The sequence below is a fragment of the Podarcis cretensis genome (assembly GCF_951804945.1).
Source record: "Podarcis cretensis genome assembly, chromosome: 8".
In the NCBI taxonomy this organism is placed as follows: domain Eukaryota; kingdom Metazoa; phylum Chordata; class Lepidosauria; order Squamata; family Lacertidae; genus Podarcis; species Podarcis cretensis.
In genome coordinates this window covers 7175157-7195613 of record NC_137177.1, presented here as the reverse complement: position 1 = coordinate 7195613, position 20457 = coordinate 7175157, and the positions used below count along the sequence as shown (strand labels likewise).

Here is a 20457-nt window from a genome sequence, read left to right as displayed (position 1 = left end):
CTTATAGAGCGAAAAATACAGTACTTTCATAATGAATAGTAATCAGGGATGCATTGCAGCTATCAGTGTGGACCTCCTTTCAGCCAGGTCCACCATTTCCCCATTAACACGCACTCACAAATGATATGGAGTGGTCCTGTATCTTCTTCTGGAGCGACTGAAGTTTCCCCATTGTCCTTGACAGAACCTGTACACCTTTCTCTTGAAACCGACACACTTTTTGTGTTTCCAGTGTTCCTGAATGCTTAGCTTCGGAGCATGCAGGGGCTAAGAAGGTCCCCTCAAGGATGCTGGAGGCTGAGACCCTGTCGCTGAAATAGTAAGGGGTCTCCAACCACAACTACCACACCTGACTCTGGACCACTGCACCTGAGGAAGTAGCAGTTCTCCAGCCCTGGATAAGAGGGTCCGAGAATGCTCTTATAGCTACACTTCTGCCCGTACAATTAAACCCCTGTGTTGCAAACAAGCATCAGTAATATCCAAAGGCAACACGATGGCCAAGTACAACAATGCGATGTCAATATAAACTCACTATATAATCTATACAAAACATAGAACAATATGAAATATATGAAATATGCACTCTCCGCAAAACCAAATGAATACTCTTGAAAACATAGAACCAAATAAATGTTAAGCCTTATAGGTCTCTGAGAGGCTATGCAAGTTTCTGAAAGAAGCAATGGGTCAGATTCCTATCAGGTGAAAACAAGCCGTAAAGCTTGGTTTTATGATGTCCAACGCTGTCCAATGCCAAAGTGGTCCGCAAACAGACATAGTGAACAGTGATTTCAGATATATCCACTGTTTCGCGGAATTCTTCTTCAGCACAGCAGAAGGATACAGAAATGCTTCATAAACCCATCTATATGGTGGATGGAATTGTATAACAACAATTGCTATGGAGCAGTGGTCATAAAGTTATGTATGCTCCATAGCAATTGTTGTTATACAATTCCATCCACCATATAGATGGGTTTATGAAGCATTTCTGTTGGACGTCATAAAACAAAGGCTTGTTTTCACCTGATAAGAATCTGACCCTGCATAGCCCACAAAGATTTTCAGAGACCTATAAGACTTACCGTATGTTTATTTGGTTCTATGTTTTCAAGAGAATCCATCAAGAGTATTCATTTGGTTTTGCAGAGTGCATATTCTATGTTTTGTATAGATTATATAAAGAGTTTATATTGACATCGCATTGTTGTACTTGGTCATTGTGTTGCCTTTGGATATTACTACACTTTTGCCCCTGGCAGCTGCGCTTCAGGGTCCTTTTCGCCAACCAGCAGGCCAGCTCTGACGGCATCTGATGTTCTCCCTATGCCAGGATCTTCAGGGTTGCTTTACAGTGGTGCCCCGCAAGACGAACGCCTCGCAAGACGAAAAACCCGCTAGACGAAAGGGTTTTCCGTTTTGGAGGCACTTCGCAAAACGAATTTCCCTATGGGCTTGCTTCGCAAGACGAAATGTCTTGCGAGTTTTTCCGACTTTCCCCCCCTTTTTCTAAGCCGCTTATCCGCTTAGCTGATAAGCCGCTAAAAGCCGCTAATAGCGCTAATCCGCTAAGCCATCAATGGGCTTGCTTCGCAAGACGAAAAAACCGCTAGACGAAGAGAATCGCAGAACGGATTCTTTTCGTCTTGCGAGGCACCACTGTATAGCACAGCCCTTCTACGCTTCCACAAGAGCGTCCTTTTTTGCTCCCGGAAGTGTGAGGAGAGTCCGCTTTGCCAGATTCCTTGTGGTCCCTTCCAACTCTACAATTCTATAATATTACAAAATAAAAGGAGGCCTGCCATTCCTGTGCTGTGTACCAGGAAATACATAGACAAGACAATAACTACAGTCCTCTGCAGGATCAAGACCATGGCCCAGAGATTCAGTAATCACAGAACTGTAGACCTGGAAGGGACCACAACCATCACCTAGTCCGACAGTGTACGAATCTTTTGCCCAACGTGGGACTCGAACCCAGAACCCATGAGTCTCATGCTCTACCAACTGAGCCATCCCAGAGCCCACCCTAGTTCAGCATCCTTGCTCTTGCACCGGTCCCTGTGGTAAGTCCATAATGCAGTCCTGTTTGGCACCCGCCAGATGTTTTGGCAGCGAGTCCCATGAGCTGGCGTGCTCAGGGGTGACGGGAGGCTATATAGTCCAAAACGTCTGCTGACGGGCTTCCCACAGGCATCTGGGTTAGGGCTGCCACATTCCCCGAACTGAACATTCAGGTTTTCCCGGACATTTTGCAGTTTCCATGAAAATCCGCCCGGACGCAAAAATGCTGCCCTATTCCCGGACCTATGGCAGCCCTAATCTGGGTAGCCACTGTGAGAATAGGATGCTATTATTTTACCTAATAAAAATAAAAAACAACCACCCAAAAGCTCCCTCCCAACACACACAAAAACACATTTTAAAAGGGCATAGGATGTAAATCAACCAAGGGCCTGGTTAAAAAGGAATTTTTCTGGTGCCTAAAGATGTCTTGTGAAGGCGCCAGGCGAACTTCCCTGGGGAGAGAATTCCAGAGACAGGGAGCCACTGCGGAGAAGGCCCCGCTCTCGTGTTGCCAAACCTCGTATACACACCCTCTTTGATCTCTTGAACATGGACGCAAGAATGGGGTTTCAGATTTCAACTGGAGGAGAAGGAGGCTGCCTGTTGTGTCTCTCCATCATTTGCCGAGCCGGGGCTTTCTTCTTTCCCAGCAGGTGCACAGTGAGTCATGCAGAAGCAGGGGGCATTCTTCCTCTCGCACCCTCCGGGAGCCAAACCTTGTGTGTGCAAGAGTGATGTTTGCGGCCAGTTTTGATTCACGGGAGACAAGTGAATCTTCCATGCTCTGAAGCCTGGGAAGTGGTGGACGGGGTACTCTCTGGGGACACTGCCACGAGTGTACAGCATTGCAAGACCCACATGCTGGTGGAGGAAGAGGGAATTAAGCTCCATGATTAAAGCAGGGTCCTTTTTAAAAAATAAGCTCCCCCTCTCAAATAAGTCTTATTGGCTATTTGTTTTTTAACTAACCCTTGGCACTACTGAGCTAATCATCCCTATTCTTTCTCTCTCCCCCTTCCCCTCTGATTAATCTGCTTCGACTGTTCGGAATGGAATCTTCCATCTGTCTCCCTCTCCTGCGAATGGCCTCTTTGGTTAGCGGTGGGGAGACAGAGGTTTTCGGAAGCTGCCCATACATGCGGTGTGATTTTTGTTTGTTTTTTGGTGGGTGGGGCATGATCCGTGTGGGGGTGTTGTGTTTGGATATTCCTATGACCGGGGAGGGGGTTTGCTTTAAAGCACTGGCGTGGAGTCAACTCAATAAAGCGAAGTCCAAAAGAAGCAATCTGGAAGTCTGGGTCTCCTTGGTTTCAGATCTTGACATTCCCCAAGTGCCTCCAATCTGTATTATTATTATTATTATTATTATTATTATTATTATTATTATTATTATTATTATACCGCCTATACCCAGGGGTCTCAGGGCAGTTCACAGAATAAAGTCAAAATATAAAACCATAAAATACCTAATAAAAATAAAAAACCACCACCCAAAAGCCCCCTCCCAACACACACAAAAACACAATTTAAAAGGGCATAGGATGTAAATCAGATCAATCAAAGACCTGGTTAAAAAGGAATGTTTTTTCCTGGCACCTAAAGATGTCTAGTGAAGGCGCCAGGTGGACTTTCCTGGGGAGAGCATTCTGCAGACGGGAAGCGACTGCAGAGAAGGCTCCGGTCTTGTGTTGCCAAACCTTGTATACACACCCTCTTTGATCTCTTGAACATGGACACAACAATGGGGTTTCAGATTTCAACTGAATTGGCATGTGACCGAGACTGAGGCTGCCGTGCATTCCAGCAGGGCTCCTGCGCCTTTGCGGCTGGGCAGAAAGACAATCGACCTGCAAAGTTTTCCCCAAGGGAGATTGCGACACTTTAGTTTGCCAGAGAATCTCCTTTACTCGGTTAAGTTATAGGACAAAGCTTGCCCACTGTCAGAAATAAATAATCTCTAACCCTGGCTTTTTAACAATCTTTACTCTGGCTTTTGACACCCGAGAGGTATATTTTTAGGACCCATCTTATTTTTGCGACAGTGAATTCTTTTAAACTGTTTTTAATGTTGCAGAACCCACCCCTGGCACCTTAGGGGGAAGACTTTGCTAATACTAGAAAGAAGCGGAGGTTAAGGGGTGATATGATAGCCATGTTCAAATATATAAAAGGATGTCACATAGAGGAGGGAGAAAGGTTGTTTTCTGCTGCTCCAGAGAAGCGGACACGGAGCAATGGTTCCAAACTACAAGAAAGAAGATTCCACCTAAACATTAGGAAGAACTTCCTGACAGTAAGAGCTGTTTGACAGTGGAATTTGCTGCCAAGGTGTGTGGTGGAGTCTCCTTCTTTGGAGGTCTTTAAGCAGAGGCTTGACAACCATATGTCAGGAGTGCTCTGATGGTGTTTCCTGCTTGGCAGGGGGTTGGACTCGATGGCCCTTGTAGTCTCTTCCAACTCTATGATTCTATGATTCTAAGCCCTTGATGCCTCATCCAGGAAACAATGAGGGGGGAACAGATGGTCCTCTAGATCAGTGTTCCCCAGACTTTGATATCCAGCTGTTTTTGGACTACAACTCCCATCATCCCTGACCACTGGTCCTGCTGGCTGGGGATGATGGGAGTTGTAGTCCAAAAACAGCTGGAGACCCAAGTTTGGGAAACAATGATCTAGATCAGCCTTTCTCAACCTGTGAGTCCCCAGATGTTGGACTACAACTCCTGCCATCCCTGAGCTCTGGCCTTGCTAGCTAAGGGTGATTGGAGTTGTAGTTCAACAACATCTGGGGACCCACAGGATGAGAAAGGCTGATCTAGGTGTTGATGGTAGACAACTAGCCTTGCCTCAATGCCTGATGAAGATGTGCTATGTACAATCATTCTATATTTTGTCTTTGTTAGGCGAGGGGCTTTTGCATGCAACAAGTATCAGCTACCTCCATCCACGCAGAGCCCTTCTTCCTCAAAAGAGAGAGTGAGATAGAATGAATAAAAAGCCACACGGAAATCCATAGCTTTTAATCTGATCAGGGCCAGAGAGACCTACATAATACAACAGACACATGGAAGGCAGAGAGACAGAACTCCGTCACAGACACAGATTAAAACAGATCACAGGAGAACCACACCGTAGCTACGAAACGAAACACTCAGCCTTGTGGAAGGCAAGAACAATCAGTTCCTTCAGACAGGGTTTGAAAGTGGAAGAAATCAAAGTATGTACATAAGATGGGACTGGATTTCCTCCTTTCGCTGAAGACACATATGGTATTTTATATATATATGTATTTAAATAGCAGCTCCAATGAGAGGGCACATTGCTGAGCCACAGGGAAATGGGATGCTGTGACTGCAAAAAAAATCAGCTTATCAGATGTGGGCAAAATCGACCCACCAGCTGCGGTGTGCCATGCTGCCACCTCCAGACACCGGCACCCTCTACAAAACCCCCACCTCGCCCCCCACAACTTGCTCTCACTCAGTCCTTAAAGGTAAAGGTACCCCTGCCCCTACGGGCCAGTCTTGACAGACTCTAGGGTTGTGCGCTCATCTCACTCTAGAGGCCGGGAGCCAGCGCTGTCCGCAGACACTTCCGGGTCACGTGGCCAGTGTAACAAGCTGCATCTGGCGAGCCAGCGCAGCACACGGAACGCCGTTTAGCTTCCCGCTGGTAAGCGGTCCCTATTTATCTACTTGCACCTGGGGGTGCTTTCGAACTGCTAGGTTGGCAGGCGCTGGGACCGAGCAACGGGAGCGCACCCCGCTGCAGGGATTCGAACCGCTGACCTTTCGATCGGCAAGTCCTAGGCACTGAGGCTTTTACCCACAGCGTCACCCGCGTCCCCACTCAGTCCTTACCCAGATCCAAAATCCAACCTCTTGGTCCGATGCAAAGCCCAACCTCCTCCTAAACTGACACAGCCAGGAATACTTATAACTTCCTTTTTCACCTTGCAGCTGAGCTTCTCTGCCCGCCTCTCACTGCTTTCTGGGTGCAGAACGTCACATGCTGCCATTACCCCCGGCCCCATTGCCGCTAGCAGAGCAGATTGAGAAAGCAACCTGTGACATTCATTGAGAGCGATGCAACACTCTGCATATGTAGGCAGAGAAATTGGGGGGGGGGGGAGGAAGAAGGGGCTGAGCCCGCCGGTTGCTGAGACACCACTGCTGCAAAGAGGAAGTGGAACCTCAGACTTCTGCTAGAGCTAGCAAAACTAAGCCACAAATGACACAAAGGCAGCTGCACAGAAGATGCCAGAGATGCTCGGCACCCCGTTTTTGACTTGAGAGCAGCTAGAAATCAAGAGGAAACCATGGTTTCGGGGAGAAACTTCCAGGGCCACCAGCCTCCTGATGGGCATTTCATCTGAAACACGCTTGGAGCAGCTGCCTTCAGGCCTGGAGAGCGTTGGACTGCAACTCCCACCATCCTCACCTATTGCTGATGATGGGAGCTGGAGTCCCAGTCACCTTTGGGAACCTCAGCTTAGAAGAGCCGGGTGTGATTTGAGCAGCTGGCTGTACCAGAAGGAAGATCCTTTGGGCTGTCTGTAGGAAGGGAAGGGTCCCTTGCCCCATGCAGGGCTGCCATGCACCACCCAGGACACAGCTTCAGTTCTAAGGGAACAGGAGAAGCTTCTTTTCCAGTGGAGGGAAACAGAAGACCCCCATTCCCCAGCTGAAAACCACAAACAAGGGGCTTTCACACGGTAGTCAGAACCAAAAGCTATGGCAGTATCAGTCTGGCCTTGCCTAATATGAAGCTGGCAACCTCATGGCCACTAGGCAACTAAAGAGAACTTTGCCCCCACTCCTGAATGCGGCACTCAGCTGCTGGCAGTCAAAATGTGGCGGAAAAGGGCAAAAGGGGGTAGGGTGAGGTGGTGCAATAGCACGAACCAGGAGTACAGCGCGGGCAGAAGCAGTAAAGCCAGAAAGAGGAAGGATTCCAGGGTCCCTGGGTCTTAGTGACCCAGTTCCTGGAAAGCACAATGGCCCGGGCAGCCTGCCCACATCTTCCCCACTTGCCCAGAGATGATTCAAGGCATTGTCTGGGCAGAGGGATGGAAAAGATTGCTGTCTGCAAGCTGCAGGCTTGGGAGGGAGGTTAAAGAGGTCAAATGTGGGCAGGGGGTAAGGGGGGCAAATGGGTAAGCTGGCGCAGGGAGGCTTTTACAGGCTGCAGAAGATGGCTCAGGGCACAGTAGCAGTACATGTTTAGGATGAAAAGAAGGGTAAGCCTGGAAGTGGAGGTGACTGGCTAGTTTCTCAGTGGTAGGAGGGACAAAGGACATACAACCACTACCTGATTGGAGGAGCTCTCCTTCACATACAGCAAAGGCACAGTCCTGGTCCATCTACTGGAGGGCGGGGGGGAAGGGAAGTTGCCACAATCTGCTCTTACTCTCACCCCCAGTCTTCTGGCCCAACCCATTCCCAACCTAAACGAGGCTCAATGTACAGGCAGGAGAAGAACCATAAAAGCGAGGTTTCAGCAAACGAGCACCAGGGGACCTAAAAAGAAATAAATTCACGAGGAAGCTGGGTTGCAGAGAAAAGGTATTTCCTGCAAAGGTTTCACGGTGGAGAGGGGTGTGTGTGTGTGTGTGTGTGTGTGTGTGTGTGTACATATATATGCACCTATCAATCTTCAGTCATCACTACTGTAAGATCTAGTGGGTTAAGCTGGAGGGTGGCTGAATCCTAACCCGGGCCAAAACCCTGCCAAAAATCCCCAAACAGAAGAAAAGAGGTGTTTTAAAATAGAACTCGAGGCAATGTAGAACATCCAGATTTTGGGTCTGGAATCAGAGACACACACCACTCAGCTCAGATGTGCGTTTGATGACACCAAGATGTGGTTTAGCTCCTTCCTATCTCTCAAGCTAGCAGGGATTGAGGTAGCGGGGAAGAATTCAAACCTACGGGATACTCGTTTCAGAGATGCCAAAGCAGCTATGATCAGGTGCCCCCAATACAAACCTTTTTATTATTCTGGACATCAAACAAAAAACAGAAGTCATCAGAACTTTGGGAACAGACAGGAAAACAAACCAATAATGGAGCGTAAATTGGAATGGAGCTAAGGGAGCGCTGTCTTCGGCAGATGACGCAGCTCCCTCCCCAGCCCCTATAAATAAGTCAGATCTAGCTCACAGTGAAGAATGCAGTTGCTACAGAAACTACAGCTGGCGGAGGCATGGTTAACGGAACACAGCCTGGGAGATGAAGTGGACCCCTTGCCTGGTCTTCTAATGCCCGCGGTTGATCACGATGTCATCATATTCCTCCTGGGAATAATAATAATAATAATAATAATAATAATAATAATAATAATAATAATAATATATTTATAACCTGTCCATCTGGCTGGGTTTCCCCAGCCACTCTGGGCGGCTTCCAACAAAATATTAAAATACAGTAATGCATCAAACATTAAAAGCTTCCCTAAACAGGGCTGCCTTCAGATGTCTTCTAAAAGTCCGTTAGTTGTTTTTCCCTTTGACATCTGATGGGAGGGTGTTCCACAGGGCGGGCGCCACTACCGAGAAGGCCCTCTGCCTGGTTCCCTGTAACTTGGCTTCTCGCAATGAGGGAACCGCCAGAAGGCCCTCGGAGCTGAACCTCAGTGTCCGAGCAGAACGATGGGAATGGAGACGTTTCTTAAGGTATAGTGGACCGAGACCGTTTAGGGCTTTAAAGGTCAGCACCAACACTTTGAATTGTGCTCGGAAATGTACTGGGAGCCAATGTAGGTCTTTCAGGACCAGTATTATATGGTCTCGGCGGTCGCTCCCAGTCACCAGTCTAGCTGCCACATTCTGGATTAGTTGTAGTTTCCGGGTCACCTTCAAAGGTAGCCCCACATAGAGCGCATTGCAGTAGTCCAAGCGGGAGATAACCAGAGCATGCACCACTCTGGTGAGACAGTCCGCTGGCAGATAGGGTTTCAGCCTGCATAGCAGATGGAGCTGGAAAACAGCTGCCCTGGACACAGAATTGACCTGCGCCTCCATGGACAGCTGTGAGTCCAGAATGACTCCCAGGCTGCGCACCTGGTTCTTCAGGGGCACAGTTACCCCATTCAGGACCAGGGAGTCCTCCACACCTGCCCACCTCCTGTCCCCCCAAAACACTACTTCTGTCTTGTCAGGATTCAACCTCAATCTGTTAGCCACCATCCATCCTCCAACCGCCTCCAGGCACTCACACAGGACCTTCACCACCTTCGCTGGTTCTGATTTGAAAGAGAGGTAGAGCTGGGTGTCATCCGCATACTGATGAACACCCAGCCCAAACCCCTGATGATCTCTCCCAATGGCTACATGTAGATGTTGAAAAGCATGGGGGGGGGGGGAGAGGATAGAACCCTGAGGCACCCCAGAAGTGAGAGCCCAGGGGTCTGAACACTCATCCCCCACCAAGCAAAACAGAGCAGAAACAAAAAAAGCACCATCCATTTTACTCTCACAGACTGTGTGGGGGGGGCAAAGGTCACTATCACCGTTGATTTCATTGCCTGCCCCTCACCAGGGCAGGTTGCAGCAATTAAAATCCAGAATTTATAGCAGAGTGCGGTCACAGAAATAGGGGTGGGTCCTGAAAACCCACAGCTTGAGGGGCAAAGGCCAGGATTTAAAGAGCATAGTCAGGTGCATCTCTGTGGAGAGGGAATTCCACAACTTAGGGGCTGCCACAGAGAAGGCCCTCTCCCTGGTCACCTTGAACTTGCAATACAGGCAACTCCCCATTTATGCGGGGGCTCTGTTCTGTGCAACCGTACGTTTAAGTGAAATCGTATATACAGTGGTGTATATTGAGTGTCTGTTGACTCCCATTTCCCTTTCCCGGGTGCAATACTTTTTCCCACCCGAGGGCAAAGCCTCATAAGAATACATCTTATTCCGAATAGGATTCCTCGCAAGAAAAGGGAAAAGTTGACAGCTATGCTCTGGGCGTAACCAAATGTCAAAAATTTCAAAGCTTCCTGATATGGGGCTGCCTTCGAATGCCTCCTGAGAAATGCGTGGTTCTTTTGATCAACTTGAAAGCGCAAAAAGAGAAAGGCGAAAAATAGACTTTGGTCAAGGCAGGAGGATGCTTCTTGGGAGAAAAGCAATGACAAACCTAGACAGCATCTTAAAAAGCAGAGACATCACCTTGCCAACAAAGGTCCGTACAGTGGTGCCCCGCAAGACGAACGCCTCGCAAGACGGAAAACTCGCTAGACGAAAGGGTTTTCCGTTTTGGAGGCGCTTCGCAAAACGAATTTCCTATGGGCTTGCTTCGCAAGACGAAAATGTCTTGCGAGTTCCTGCGGGGTTTTTTCCATTCCCCCCCCTTTTCCTAAGCCGCTAAGCTGCTTATCAGCTGATCCGCTAAGCCCCTAAGCCGCTAATAGCGCTAATTCGCTAAGCCGCTAATGGGCTTGCTTCGCAAGACGAAAAAACCGCAAGACGAAGAGACTCGCGGAACGGATTCTTTTCGTCTTGCGAGGCACCTCTGTATTGGGAACACCGCAGAAAAAGCCTGCAAACACCACGATTGCTCCCTCCAAACCTCCTTGCTGAAACTCCAACTCTCCACCGGCTTCAAAGGCTGGCGCAAGGGCTCTTTGGATTACACTTGCAAAGGCTCGCAAGATTGCTAGACGCTGGTTTTGCGCCATTTTTTATGTTTTTGCACGCTTTCTGGGTCATTTTCACCCCTTTAAAAGTTGGCAAGGAAGGTGCCTGCTGAATCTCCCTTGACAGGGTGTTCACAGGACTGAGGCAAGGACTCAAAAGTTTGGGTACCTCCTCGCTGTCAAATGAGCCTCGTTAACTTGGGGAACAACCACCAATGCTCCTGTAGATGATCTCAGTGATCGAGCTGGAGTGGAAGGGTTCAAGTCATCCTGGAGATATTCTGGGCCTAAGTTGCTCAGGGCTTGGTAAACTTATACAAGACTACAGAATTTAGACTGGCAGTTCCCAAAGTGGGTGGTACTGCCCCCAGGGGGCACTGGGATTACCTACAGGGGGCACTAAGAGGCAAGGGGGTAGAGGGGGCGGGCACTGGAGGTGTAAATGACTACCAGAAATGGAAAAGCTGGTATCACTGGATCAATTCGATCAATTTTGTTAAAGGTAAAGGTAAAAGGACCCCTGACCATTAGGTCCAGTCATGACCGACTCTGGGGTTGCGGCACTCATCTCGCTTTATTGGCTGAGGGAGCCGGCGTACAGCTTCCGGGTCATGTGGCCAGCATGACTAAGCCGCTTCTGGCGAACCAGAGCAGCGCACGGAAACGCCGTTTACCTTCCTGCTGGAGTGGTACCTATTTATCTACTTGCACTTTGACGTGCTTTTGAACTGCTAGGTTGGCAGGAGCAGGGACCGAGCAACGGGAGCTGGTTTAGACGATGGAACCCTTCATATTTTCAGGCCACAATAACTGTGGCTTTAAAAAAGAACGGGAACCTTTTACAAATGACTAAAAAAACAAACAAAATGATTTAGACTCCTTGGCAGGTTTTGAATAAACATACCCAAATTTATTATTGTTAACATAATAGACAGGCAATTTAAGGATTTTTACGATTCTATAATATGCAGAGAATAATATGTGTTGAAAAACCGGAGAGAGGAGCTGAGGGTAGTCGGGGGGGGGGGTTCTTGGGGGAGGGGGGGAAATGAAGATGATATGCTTTTAATAATTTATGATGTTGAAACTCTTAATAAAAACCATTTTTATAAAATATATGGGGGGGAGGAAATGCAAAGCCCCTGTAGCCCCAGATCTCATAGCTTGGGGGGGGGTCCTAACTGGGGCCCAAACTCACCTCGCTGTTGCTGTCCAAACTCTCCTCCGAGTCCCAGTCGGGCTCCTCTGAGCCAAACTCCCGCAAGAGCTGCGGGATCTTTGTGTCGGGCCGGTGCATGGCACTGTACATGGGGGTGTAGCCAACATACATGCGGGCCTCCGGGTCCGCTCCAGCCCGCAGCAGGTACTCGACCACCTCCGGGTTCTGAGACTCCACTGCCAGGTGAAGGGGGCTCCGCCCACAGCTCAGCTCCTGCCGGCGAGACGAGAGAAGGTGAAGCGGCTCGTGCTGGGAGCTCCGGGGTTGGCAGATACGTCGGGAGCCATGGATCTGCCCCAGCTGAGCCACTAACTGGTTTTGACCTTTAAAGCACTTCACGGCCTAGGACCCTCGTACCTATGGGACCGCCTCTCCCGGTATACCCCACGGAGAGCCTCAAGGTCCATAAATAGCAACACCCTAGAGGTCCCGGGCCCTAAGGAAGTCAGATTAGCTTCAACCAGAGCCAGGGCCTTTTCAACACTGGCTCCCGCCTGGTGGAACGCTCGGCCTCATGAGACCAGGGCCCTGCAGGATCTGATTTCTTTCCGCAGGGCCTGTAAGACAGAGTTGTTCTGCCTGGCCTTTGGCTTGGAGCCAATTTGATTCCCTCCCCCTATTTCTTTTTCCTTTCTCCTCCTGGGATGAGGCTGCCTTTTAATGTTTTAATGTTTCAATATTCTAATGTTGTATTTTAATCTTGTTTTTAAGTTGTATTCATTCAACTTGTTTTTATTATTGCTTGTTAGCCACCCTGAGCCCAGCCTTGGCTGGGGAGGGCGGGGTAGAAATAAAAATTATTATTATTATTATTATTATTATTATTATTAACTAGTCCAGCCTTTGTGGGGCTGCTGGGAGTTGTAGTCAGAAGCAGCTGGGAGGCATCAGGCGGGCCAAAGGGGAACTGGAGTGTCACTGACCCCTTCTTGAAAGGAGGGGCAGAGTCACAAAGGGGAAGAGGCAGTGCTAAAGGGGCGAAGCTCACGCAGACAAAAATCAGAGGTAAGGACACTGGTATCAGATCAGACCTAGTCCAGCATCCTGGCCTCACAGGGGCCAAGCAGAGGCCTGTGGGAAACCCATAAGCACAAGAGCCAGAATAGGTAACAGCCACTGGTAACCCTCTCCTCCACGAATTTATCTAATCTTCTGAAGCCTCTTTTTAAAGTGTTTCTTCTTATCTCACTGCTGCTAGTTCACAAGGTGAGTTAATTCAACACGCTTCTTAAAGGCGCTGGTGGGGGAAGGATGACTTTGTGTTGTTACCCAGAGTAGTGACCCGGTGGGATTGCCATGAGGAATTACAGTGGTGCCTCGCAAGACGAAATTAATGCGTTCCGCAAGTTTTTTCTTCTTGCGAGTTTTTCGTCTTGCGAAGCACGGTTTCCCATAGGAATGCATTGAAAATCAATTAATGCGTTCCTATGGAGATCGCTTGCCAGGCTGGCGGTGCGGAGAAGGGCTTTTCTCCCCACCGCAAGCCTTCAGGACAGGTACGGGAACAGAGGGGAAGGCGCGCAGCGCTTCTCCTCTGTTCCCGGGGCTTGTGGTGGGAGGAGGGTTTTTCCTCCCCACGCCAACATTCAGAACAGCATTCTGAAAGTTGGCGGTGGGAAGGAAAACCCTCTTCCCACCGCAAGTCTTCAGGACAGCCTTCCGAAGGCTGGCGCGGGGAGAAGGTCTCTCCGCCCCACCGCCAGCCTTCGGAGGAGGTCCGAGGACAGTGGGGAAGACGCGCTGCGCTTCCCTGCTGTCCCGGAGATTTCTCTATGGGTTTTCGTCTTGCGAAGGAAGCCCATAGGGAAATTCGTTTTGCGAAGCGCCTCCAAAACGGAAAACTCTTTCGTTTAGCGGGTTTTCCGTCTTGCGGGGCACCACTGTATAGCAAATACAGAGTAAGCCACCTGTGTCAGCAATGAAAGCATTGCGTTGGCTGGGTTTAAACTATTTTGATTCTTGATCAATCCACACCTCTGCATCCCTGTTCCATTTCTCTTTCTTCACAAGTCACGTACACACTGAGACAGGCAGGCTCCTGAGTCATCAAAGACAGTGGACAGTTTCTTTGCTGTAGCTTTTCTGATATGTTAATCTTAGGATGTTAATCTTAGGGCCAGGAAACAGGTTTCACATAAAGGTGATAATGATCGCTGTCCTCCTGGCCATCCTTCTTATCATGTGTATTGATTGTTTATGATCTCCAGTGTTGCTGGATGCACTCCTTTGTAGTTCTCAATTTATTTACCCCAAAATTATGCATGCTTAACTAGTGTTTGTAGTTTAACTTTGTCCCCACGTGGGGTTTGTTGAAATGCTCAGAAGAAATCTGATTGGTTCTTACGAACACTCTGTAAAAAGCTCTTTTGTGAATACAGTGGTGCCTTGCAAGACGAAATTAATCCGTTCCGTGAGGCTCTTCGTATAGCGGTTTTTTCGTCTTGCGAAGCAAGCCCATTGACAGCTTAGCGGATTACCGCTATTAGCGGTTTTTAGCGGATCAGCTGATAAGCGGCTTAGCAGCTTAGGAAAAGGGGAAAAAAAGGGGGGGAACCCGCAGGAACTCACAAGACATTTCGTCTTGCAGAGCAAGCCCATAAGGAAATTCGTTTTGCGAAGCGCCTCCAAAACGGAAAACCCTTTCGTCTAGCGGGTTTTCCGTTTTGCGAGGCGTTCGTCTTGCGGGGTACCACTGTAAAACGACCTGGGCTAGAGGGTGGAGACAGATTATTATATGCACCCTTCCCAGAGTCTTGCTGGTTCAAGCCTCTGTGTGTATTCTTATAAATCAGAGTTCAATCCTTCCTTTACTTTGGGAACACCTCACACAGAGGGTTCCTTTTCAAGTGTACGGGAAAACAGCATGTATACCTCCTGCAGGATAATCACCTATGTGTGTCTACTTCACCACCGCCTCTGAAACTAACCGGTTTGTTGAGATCAGCTCCCCCGGAGATTAAGAGACTGACCACGTCTAAGTCTTTCCGCAAGACGGCAACATGCAGGGGCGTGTAACCTACGGAAAGAGAGATGGGACACAGTTCTGCGGCAGCCCGGGCACTGAGGTGGAGAAACTACCTTGTGTAATACAGATTTATAATCACCACCACCACCACAAAATGGAATGTGGAAATCCCAAATTAAGAAATGATATGGATCAAATACATTTGCATTCCTCCAAACTGGATTGTTCCTGCTGCAAAATTCAGAGTTTGGTTCCCAGGCTAAGGGAAAAACTGAGGTAGGCGCTGCAGTAAGAGGAAGGAACAGCACAATCTTGAAAAGAACAAAAGAAGATGGGGAAAAGCGGGTGGGTGGAGATGGAAAACAGGAAAAGTGTATAAAGCAAAAGAATGCGAAGTTCACAAATCCTCAACCACAAGTGGTGGAAGCGAATGCATTCCTCTTTAACTGCCCGCCAACTTCCAAGTCTGATATTTTAAATAGCGTATTTTTCGCTCTATAAGACGCACCAGACCACAAGACGCACCTAGTTTTTGGAGGAGGAAAACAAGAAAAAAAAAATATTCTGAATCTCAGAAGCCAGAACAGCAAGAGGGATCGCTGCACAGTGAAAGCAGCAATCCCTCTTGCTGTTCTGGCTTCTGTGATAGCTGCACAGCCTGCACTCACTCCATAAGACGCACACACATTTCCCCTTACTTTTTAGAAGGGAAAAAGTGAGTCTTATAGAGCAAAAAATACGGTATTTACAGTTTGGAAGATCCATGCTGATCCATCTCATTCTCCCACCCACGATACTCACAAGGACTGGAAACTTTTGGCATTTTAAACCTGCTCTTCGCTAGACCCTACTGTCTCCATATTATGGAGGACTTCAATGAGACCAAGCAACTATCTCCCCCCAAGGACCCAGGAGAGGTACCATCGAAATTGGTGCAGTCCAGTTGGGCCCGAAAGCTGCTCCCTTCGCAGGGCCTTTGCGCAACATGCGGCGCCAAGAGGATATGCACGCAGTCCCGCTGTCCTTCTCGGCACGCCAAGTGCAAAGCGGTGTGGCCGCCCTTTTCCTGCACGCACAGGCCGGCTCCCGCCGACACGAGCTTGCCCACAAAATCGGCAGCCCCCAGGATGACCGCGATGTGAAGTGCTGTCTGGGGAAGAGAAAACGAGAAAGGGCCTAAGTTCGAGAAGAGCCGCTTGCATGCCCCTCGCTCCTGGGATGACAAGGCAGAGGTGGGGAATTTGTGGCTTTCCAGATGTCATCATCTTAAGCATTTTCAGGAACTATACAATGGGTTGGTTTTAACCTTGACGGTCTTATACAAACTCTGGGAAGAGGAACTGGAGGGACTGCTTGCTGCCCTATGAACCTGTGCATGCACCAGAGGCCCTTCCTCATCATCAGTGAAAAGGCAATAAGCTCAGGTAGAGCACCTGCCTTGCAAACAGGCAGTTCCAGGTTTAATCTCCAGGTAGGGTTGGGAGAGAATCTTGCCTGAAATCCTGGTGAGTCGCTGCCAGCCAGTATAGCATAATAATGATGATGATGATAACAGTAATTTATTATTTGTACCCAGTCCATCTGGCTGGGTTTCCCCAGCCACTCTGGGAGGCTTCCAACAAAGATTAAAAATACATTAAAATGCCACACATTAAAAACTTCCCTGAACAAGACTGCCTTCAGATGTCTTCTAAAAGTCAGATAGTTGTTTATTTCCTTGACATCTGATGGGAGGGCGTTCCACAGGGCGGAACTGCCAGAAGGCCATCAGCGCTGGATCTCAGTATCCGGGCTGAATGATGGGGGTGGAGACGCTCCTTCAGTTATACTGGGCCTTTGAGGCCGTTTAGGGCTTTAAAGGTCAGCACCAACACTTTGAATTGTGCTCGGAAACGTACTGGGAGCCAATGTAGGTCTTTCAAGACCGGTGTTATATGGTCTTGGCGGCTGTCAGCAGTCTAGCTGCCGCATTCTGGATTAGTTGTAATAATAATAATAATAATTTACATTTATATACCAAGGATCTCAAGGTGGTGTACATTATTCTCCCATCTGTTTCATCCTCACAAGAACCCTGTGAGGTAGGCGAGTCTAAGAGATGGTGACTGGCCCTAGGTCACCCAATGAGCTTCTTGGCTATGTGGGAATCCTCCCAAGGTCATAGTCCAGCACTCTAACCATTACACCACACTGACAATACTGAGCTAGATCAGGCATAGGCAAACTCAGCCCTCCAGATGTTTTTGGGACTACAACTCCCATCATCCCAGACCACTGGTCCTGTTAGCTAGGGATGATGGGAGTTGTAGTTCTAGATGGACCAAAGATCTGAGTTAGTTGTTATGTTCCTAAGCATTTCTCCTTTCTCCTTTTAAGGGTGAAACAAATGCTACCCAGAGAGAAACCTGGGAGATGTGGCTCTGCTGCTTTTGTCTTGTTACGTTTGAGGTTGCTGGTGAATACTTTGATTTCATTTGCTGTTTTACTGCTCCTCTGTGCTTTAAGACTTATTTTTTAAAAATGCCTTCCTTTGCTTTTTTTTTGCGATTTCCAACCTGGTTTTCAATGAACGCCGCCTTGGAATTTTCTAACTTAAAAGTTCCAAAGCGGATTTCTAAGTCTGCATAATTACGCAGACCGCTGTTCTCTACAGCGAGGGCTCGTGGCTCCTCCCGATGTGCGTTACGAATGTCGGGAAACTGAGTCTCACAATGGAGCAGAGCAAAAGTGTGTCTCGATCCAACCTGTCCGAGGTCGTTCTGAATATCCAGGTAATCCGTCCCTTGGGTGTACTGCAGGATGGAATCCAGAAAGGCCTCATGCTCGTGGATGACGGCCAAGTGGAGAGCTCTGGAAACAACAGGAAATAACAGAGGCTGCTGAGAGGGGCAAAAGTCTCTTATCGCTCGGGGGGGGGGGGGCATTTTCCAACACAGACGGGGAATACAAAACAAGGAGACCTCAGGCGGCTGCAGCCTTCCATCATTTTGTGGCTGTCCAGAGTTTTTAAAAAGAGGACCGTATTAGAACAAACTGTTCTCCAACTCAGAAGATGTTTAGAAACTTAAAAAATAAATAAATTGCGGCTCTACCTTAAATGTTGTTGCTTGAATTAAGGCCAAATGTGTGCATAGGATTAGTATCTGAGTTCTCACTTGTGTTATTTTAGAAATTGCCTATTTCGAGTATCACCAACAGAACAGTCAGTGCTCATAAAAGGGTACTTTGCAAGGTTCCCCTTTCCCCCGGCAAAAAAAAAAAAAAAAAAAAAAAACACACCCCAGAAGAGGACATAGTGCAGTGTTTCCCAACCTTGTGCCTCCAGCTGTTTTTGAACTACAACTCTCATCATCCCTGACTAGCAAGACCAGTGGCAAGGGATGATGGGAATTGTAGTCCAAAAACAGCTGGAGGCACAAGGTTGGGAAACACTGACATAGTGGTTACTGGCTTGCATGGGATCTGATCAGGCCTAGTCGAGTCTTTGTTCTAATTTTGAGATTTAAATAAGCCCACAAAAAGTAGTAGTCAACTAATTAGTTTACTATCCAGCTCTGAGTCAGCTGATTAGTTTACTATCCAGTTCTGAGTCACCTGCTTTCATGCTGGCTACAGAAGGAAAAAAGCCCCCTCCTCTGTGACCAGCATGCAAAATGAAATACCAGCCACTTAGCAGCCTGGTAAAAAACAAAACACTCCTCTCTTTTTCCAAACTGTGGGGAAGAGGCAGAGCTTATTACAGAGTAAGCATGGAAACCCAGCAAACAGAGACAGAATGGAGAGAGACCATTCCGCCACCAGCCCATCCATTCACCTGCACAGAATTCCTGGGCACCTGATTAGGCATACCAGCTGTGTTTTTATATAAAAAGCTGTTCTAGCACAGAGCTTATGTTTCAAGATGCACTGACATCTCTGTGCAAATGCAAAAGCAGCAAGAAATGATCTGGTGAAGGAATCGATCACAGCAGATAGTTCCCGTCAGCGGAGCAAAAAAGAGCAGGCCAGAAGGCAGCTCCTGAACCGCAACAGCTGGAAGAAGCCTCATCAGCCACCGGTGCCTGTAGCAGTGGTCGGAATCGGCGGCCACTACAAGCACAGGGAGGCTCCTGAGCCCAAAAAAGACCAAATCCTCATTCACAAGCAGGCAGATCGAAACCAGCATGCCCAGAGTTTGGTGCTCAGGTACAGCCACCTTGGACCCAAGGCAGACGGGGAAACCCCCTATTATGAGAAAGCCTTCTGGTGCCGGTTTCCTTCCAACACAGTACAGTGGTACCTCGGGTTAAGTACTTAATTCGTTCCGGAGATCAGTTCTTAACCTGAAACTGTTCTTAACCTGAAGCACCACTTTAGCTAATGGGGCCTCCCGCTGCTGCGCCGTCAGAGTGCGATCTCTGTTCTCATCCTGAAGCAAATTTCTCAACCCAAGGTAATATTTCTGGGTTAGAGGAGTCTGTAACCTGAAGTGTATGTAACCCGAGATACCACTGTACCTATATCTATCTCCAGTGGTACCTCGGGTTAAGAACTTAAATTCGTTCTGGAAGTCTGTTCTTAACCTGAAACTGTGCTTAACCTGAAGCACCACTTTAGCTAATGGGGTCTTCCGCTGCCGCCACTGTGCAATTTCTGTTCTCATCCTGAAGCAAAGTTCTTAACCCGAGGCACTATTTCTGGGTTAGCAGAGTCTGTAACCTGAAGCATCTGTACCCTGAAGCATCTGTAACCCAAGGTACCACTGTACGTACGTGTCCCCGTCCTCGGTGACGAAGCCCAGCACGTGGTGCAGCCAGGCCTCGGGGGCCACCACCGCCGAGGCCCCGCTCTCGAGGCGCACGGCCCCCACGCCGTCCACGATGGCGCCCACGTCCTCGTCCCCTCTCAGGGAGTCCCCGAGGGCAGAGTCCAGCCGCTCCAGGTCATCCTCCTCTTCCTCCAAGAGCGCCTTCCGAGGGCCAGTGGGGCCCGAGGGGCCGGGGTCAGGGGTCAGGGCCCGGCGCTCAGGCCCCTCCTCGCCCTCGCCAGAGCCCACCAGGCCCGCGTCTCCCTGGATCTGGCCCATCTGGGCCTCGCTGAGGGAGCCCAGGCCGCTGTCGCACCAGTCGTCGCCTTCCACCCGCTTGGGCTCCCGCGGGCCGCCCTGAGCAGCAGCTTCGGAGGCCATGGCGGCGGGGGAGAGAGCCTACAGGGAAGGCCTGGAGGGCCGCAGGGCCATGGGGAGAGTCCGGGCCGAGCGACCCGCCGTCGCTCCTGCCTCACAAGGGGGGATTTCAGCGGCCTGGGGAATCCCCAGACTGGCGTCTGGTCGGCGCAGTCGCACAGAGGCATGCCGGGAGCCGTAGTTCTTTCCCCTTTCCCGCGGAGCATGCCGGGAGCTGTGGTCCCGGGCGGGCCTCTCAGCATCCGGGTCACTCGTCCCAATTCAAAGAGCCATTGTTGGCTCTCTCGCAAGGCACGTCGGGAGCGGTAGTTCCCATGGGCAGTTTCTTTTTCTTCCCTTTGTTTTTAACCCCCTATTCTTCACACAAGGACGCTGTTTGAAGACGCAAAAAAGCAATTTCCCCCTCAC

The 20457-nt window shown here is 49.1% G+C and overlaps 1 protein-coding gene across 1 annotated transcript; it reads right to left on the bottom strand.

The window, feature by feature from the left end:
• Window positions 1-5075: 5075 nt before the first annotated feature.
• NFKBIB (NFKB inhibitor beta) lies at window positions 5076-20425 on the bottom strand. The gene is made up of 7 exons (XM_079985657.1): window positions 19637-20425; window positions 17630-17735; window positions 15807-16035; window positions 14848-14936; window positions 11900-12133; window positions 5908-8365; window positions 5076-5539 (listed from the first exon to the last, which is right to left on the bottom strand). The coding sequence occupies exons 1-6, from the start codon at window positions 20050-20052 to the stop codon at window positions 8327-8329; spliced, it is 1113 nt and encodes a 370-aa protein (XP_079841783.1). The 5' UTR covers window positions 20053-20425; the 3' UTR covers window positions 5076-5539; window positions 5908-8326.
• Between the last annotated feature and the right edge of the window lie 32 nt (window positions 20426-20457).

Coding starts and splice junctions, on each gene's coding strand:
- NFKBIB (XM_079985657.1), bottom strand. CDS start 20,052: ATGGCCTCCGAAGCTGCTGCTCAGGGCGGCCCGCGGGAGCCCAAGCGG. Junction 12,134..14,847: donor GAGCTGATCTCAACAAACCG/GTTAGTTTCAGA, acceptor TCTCGCCGGCAG/GAGCTGAGCTGTGGGCGGAG. Junction 8,366..11,899: donor GTTTGGACAGCAACAGCGAG/GTGAGTTTGGGC, acceptor TATTATTCCCAG/GAGGAATATGATGACATCGT.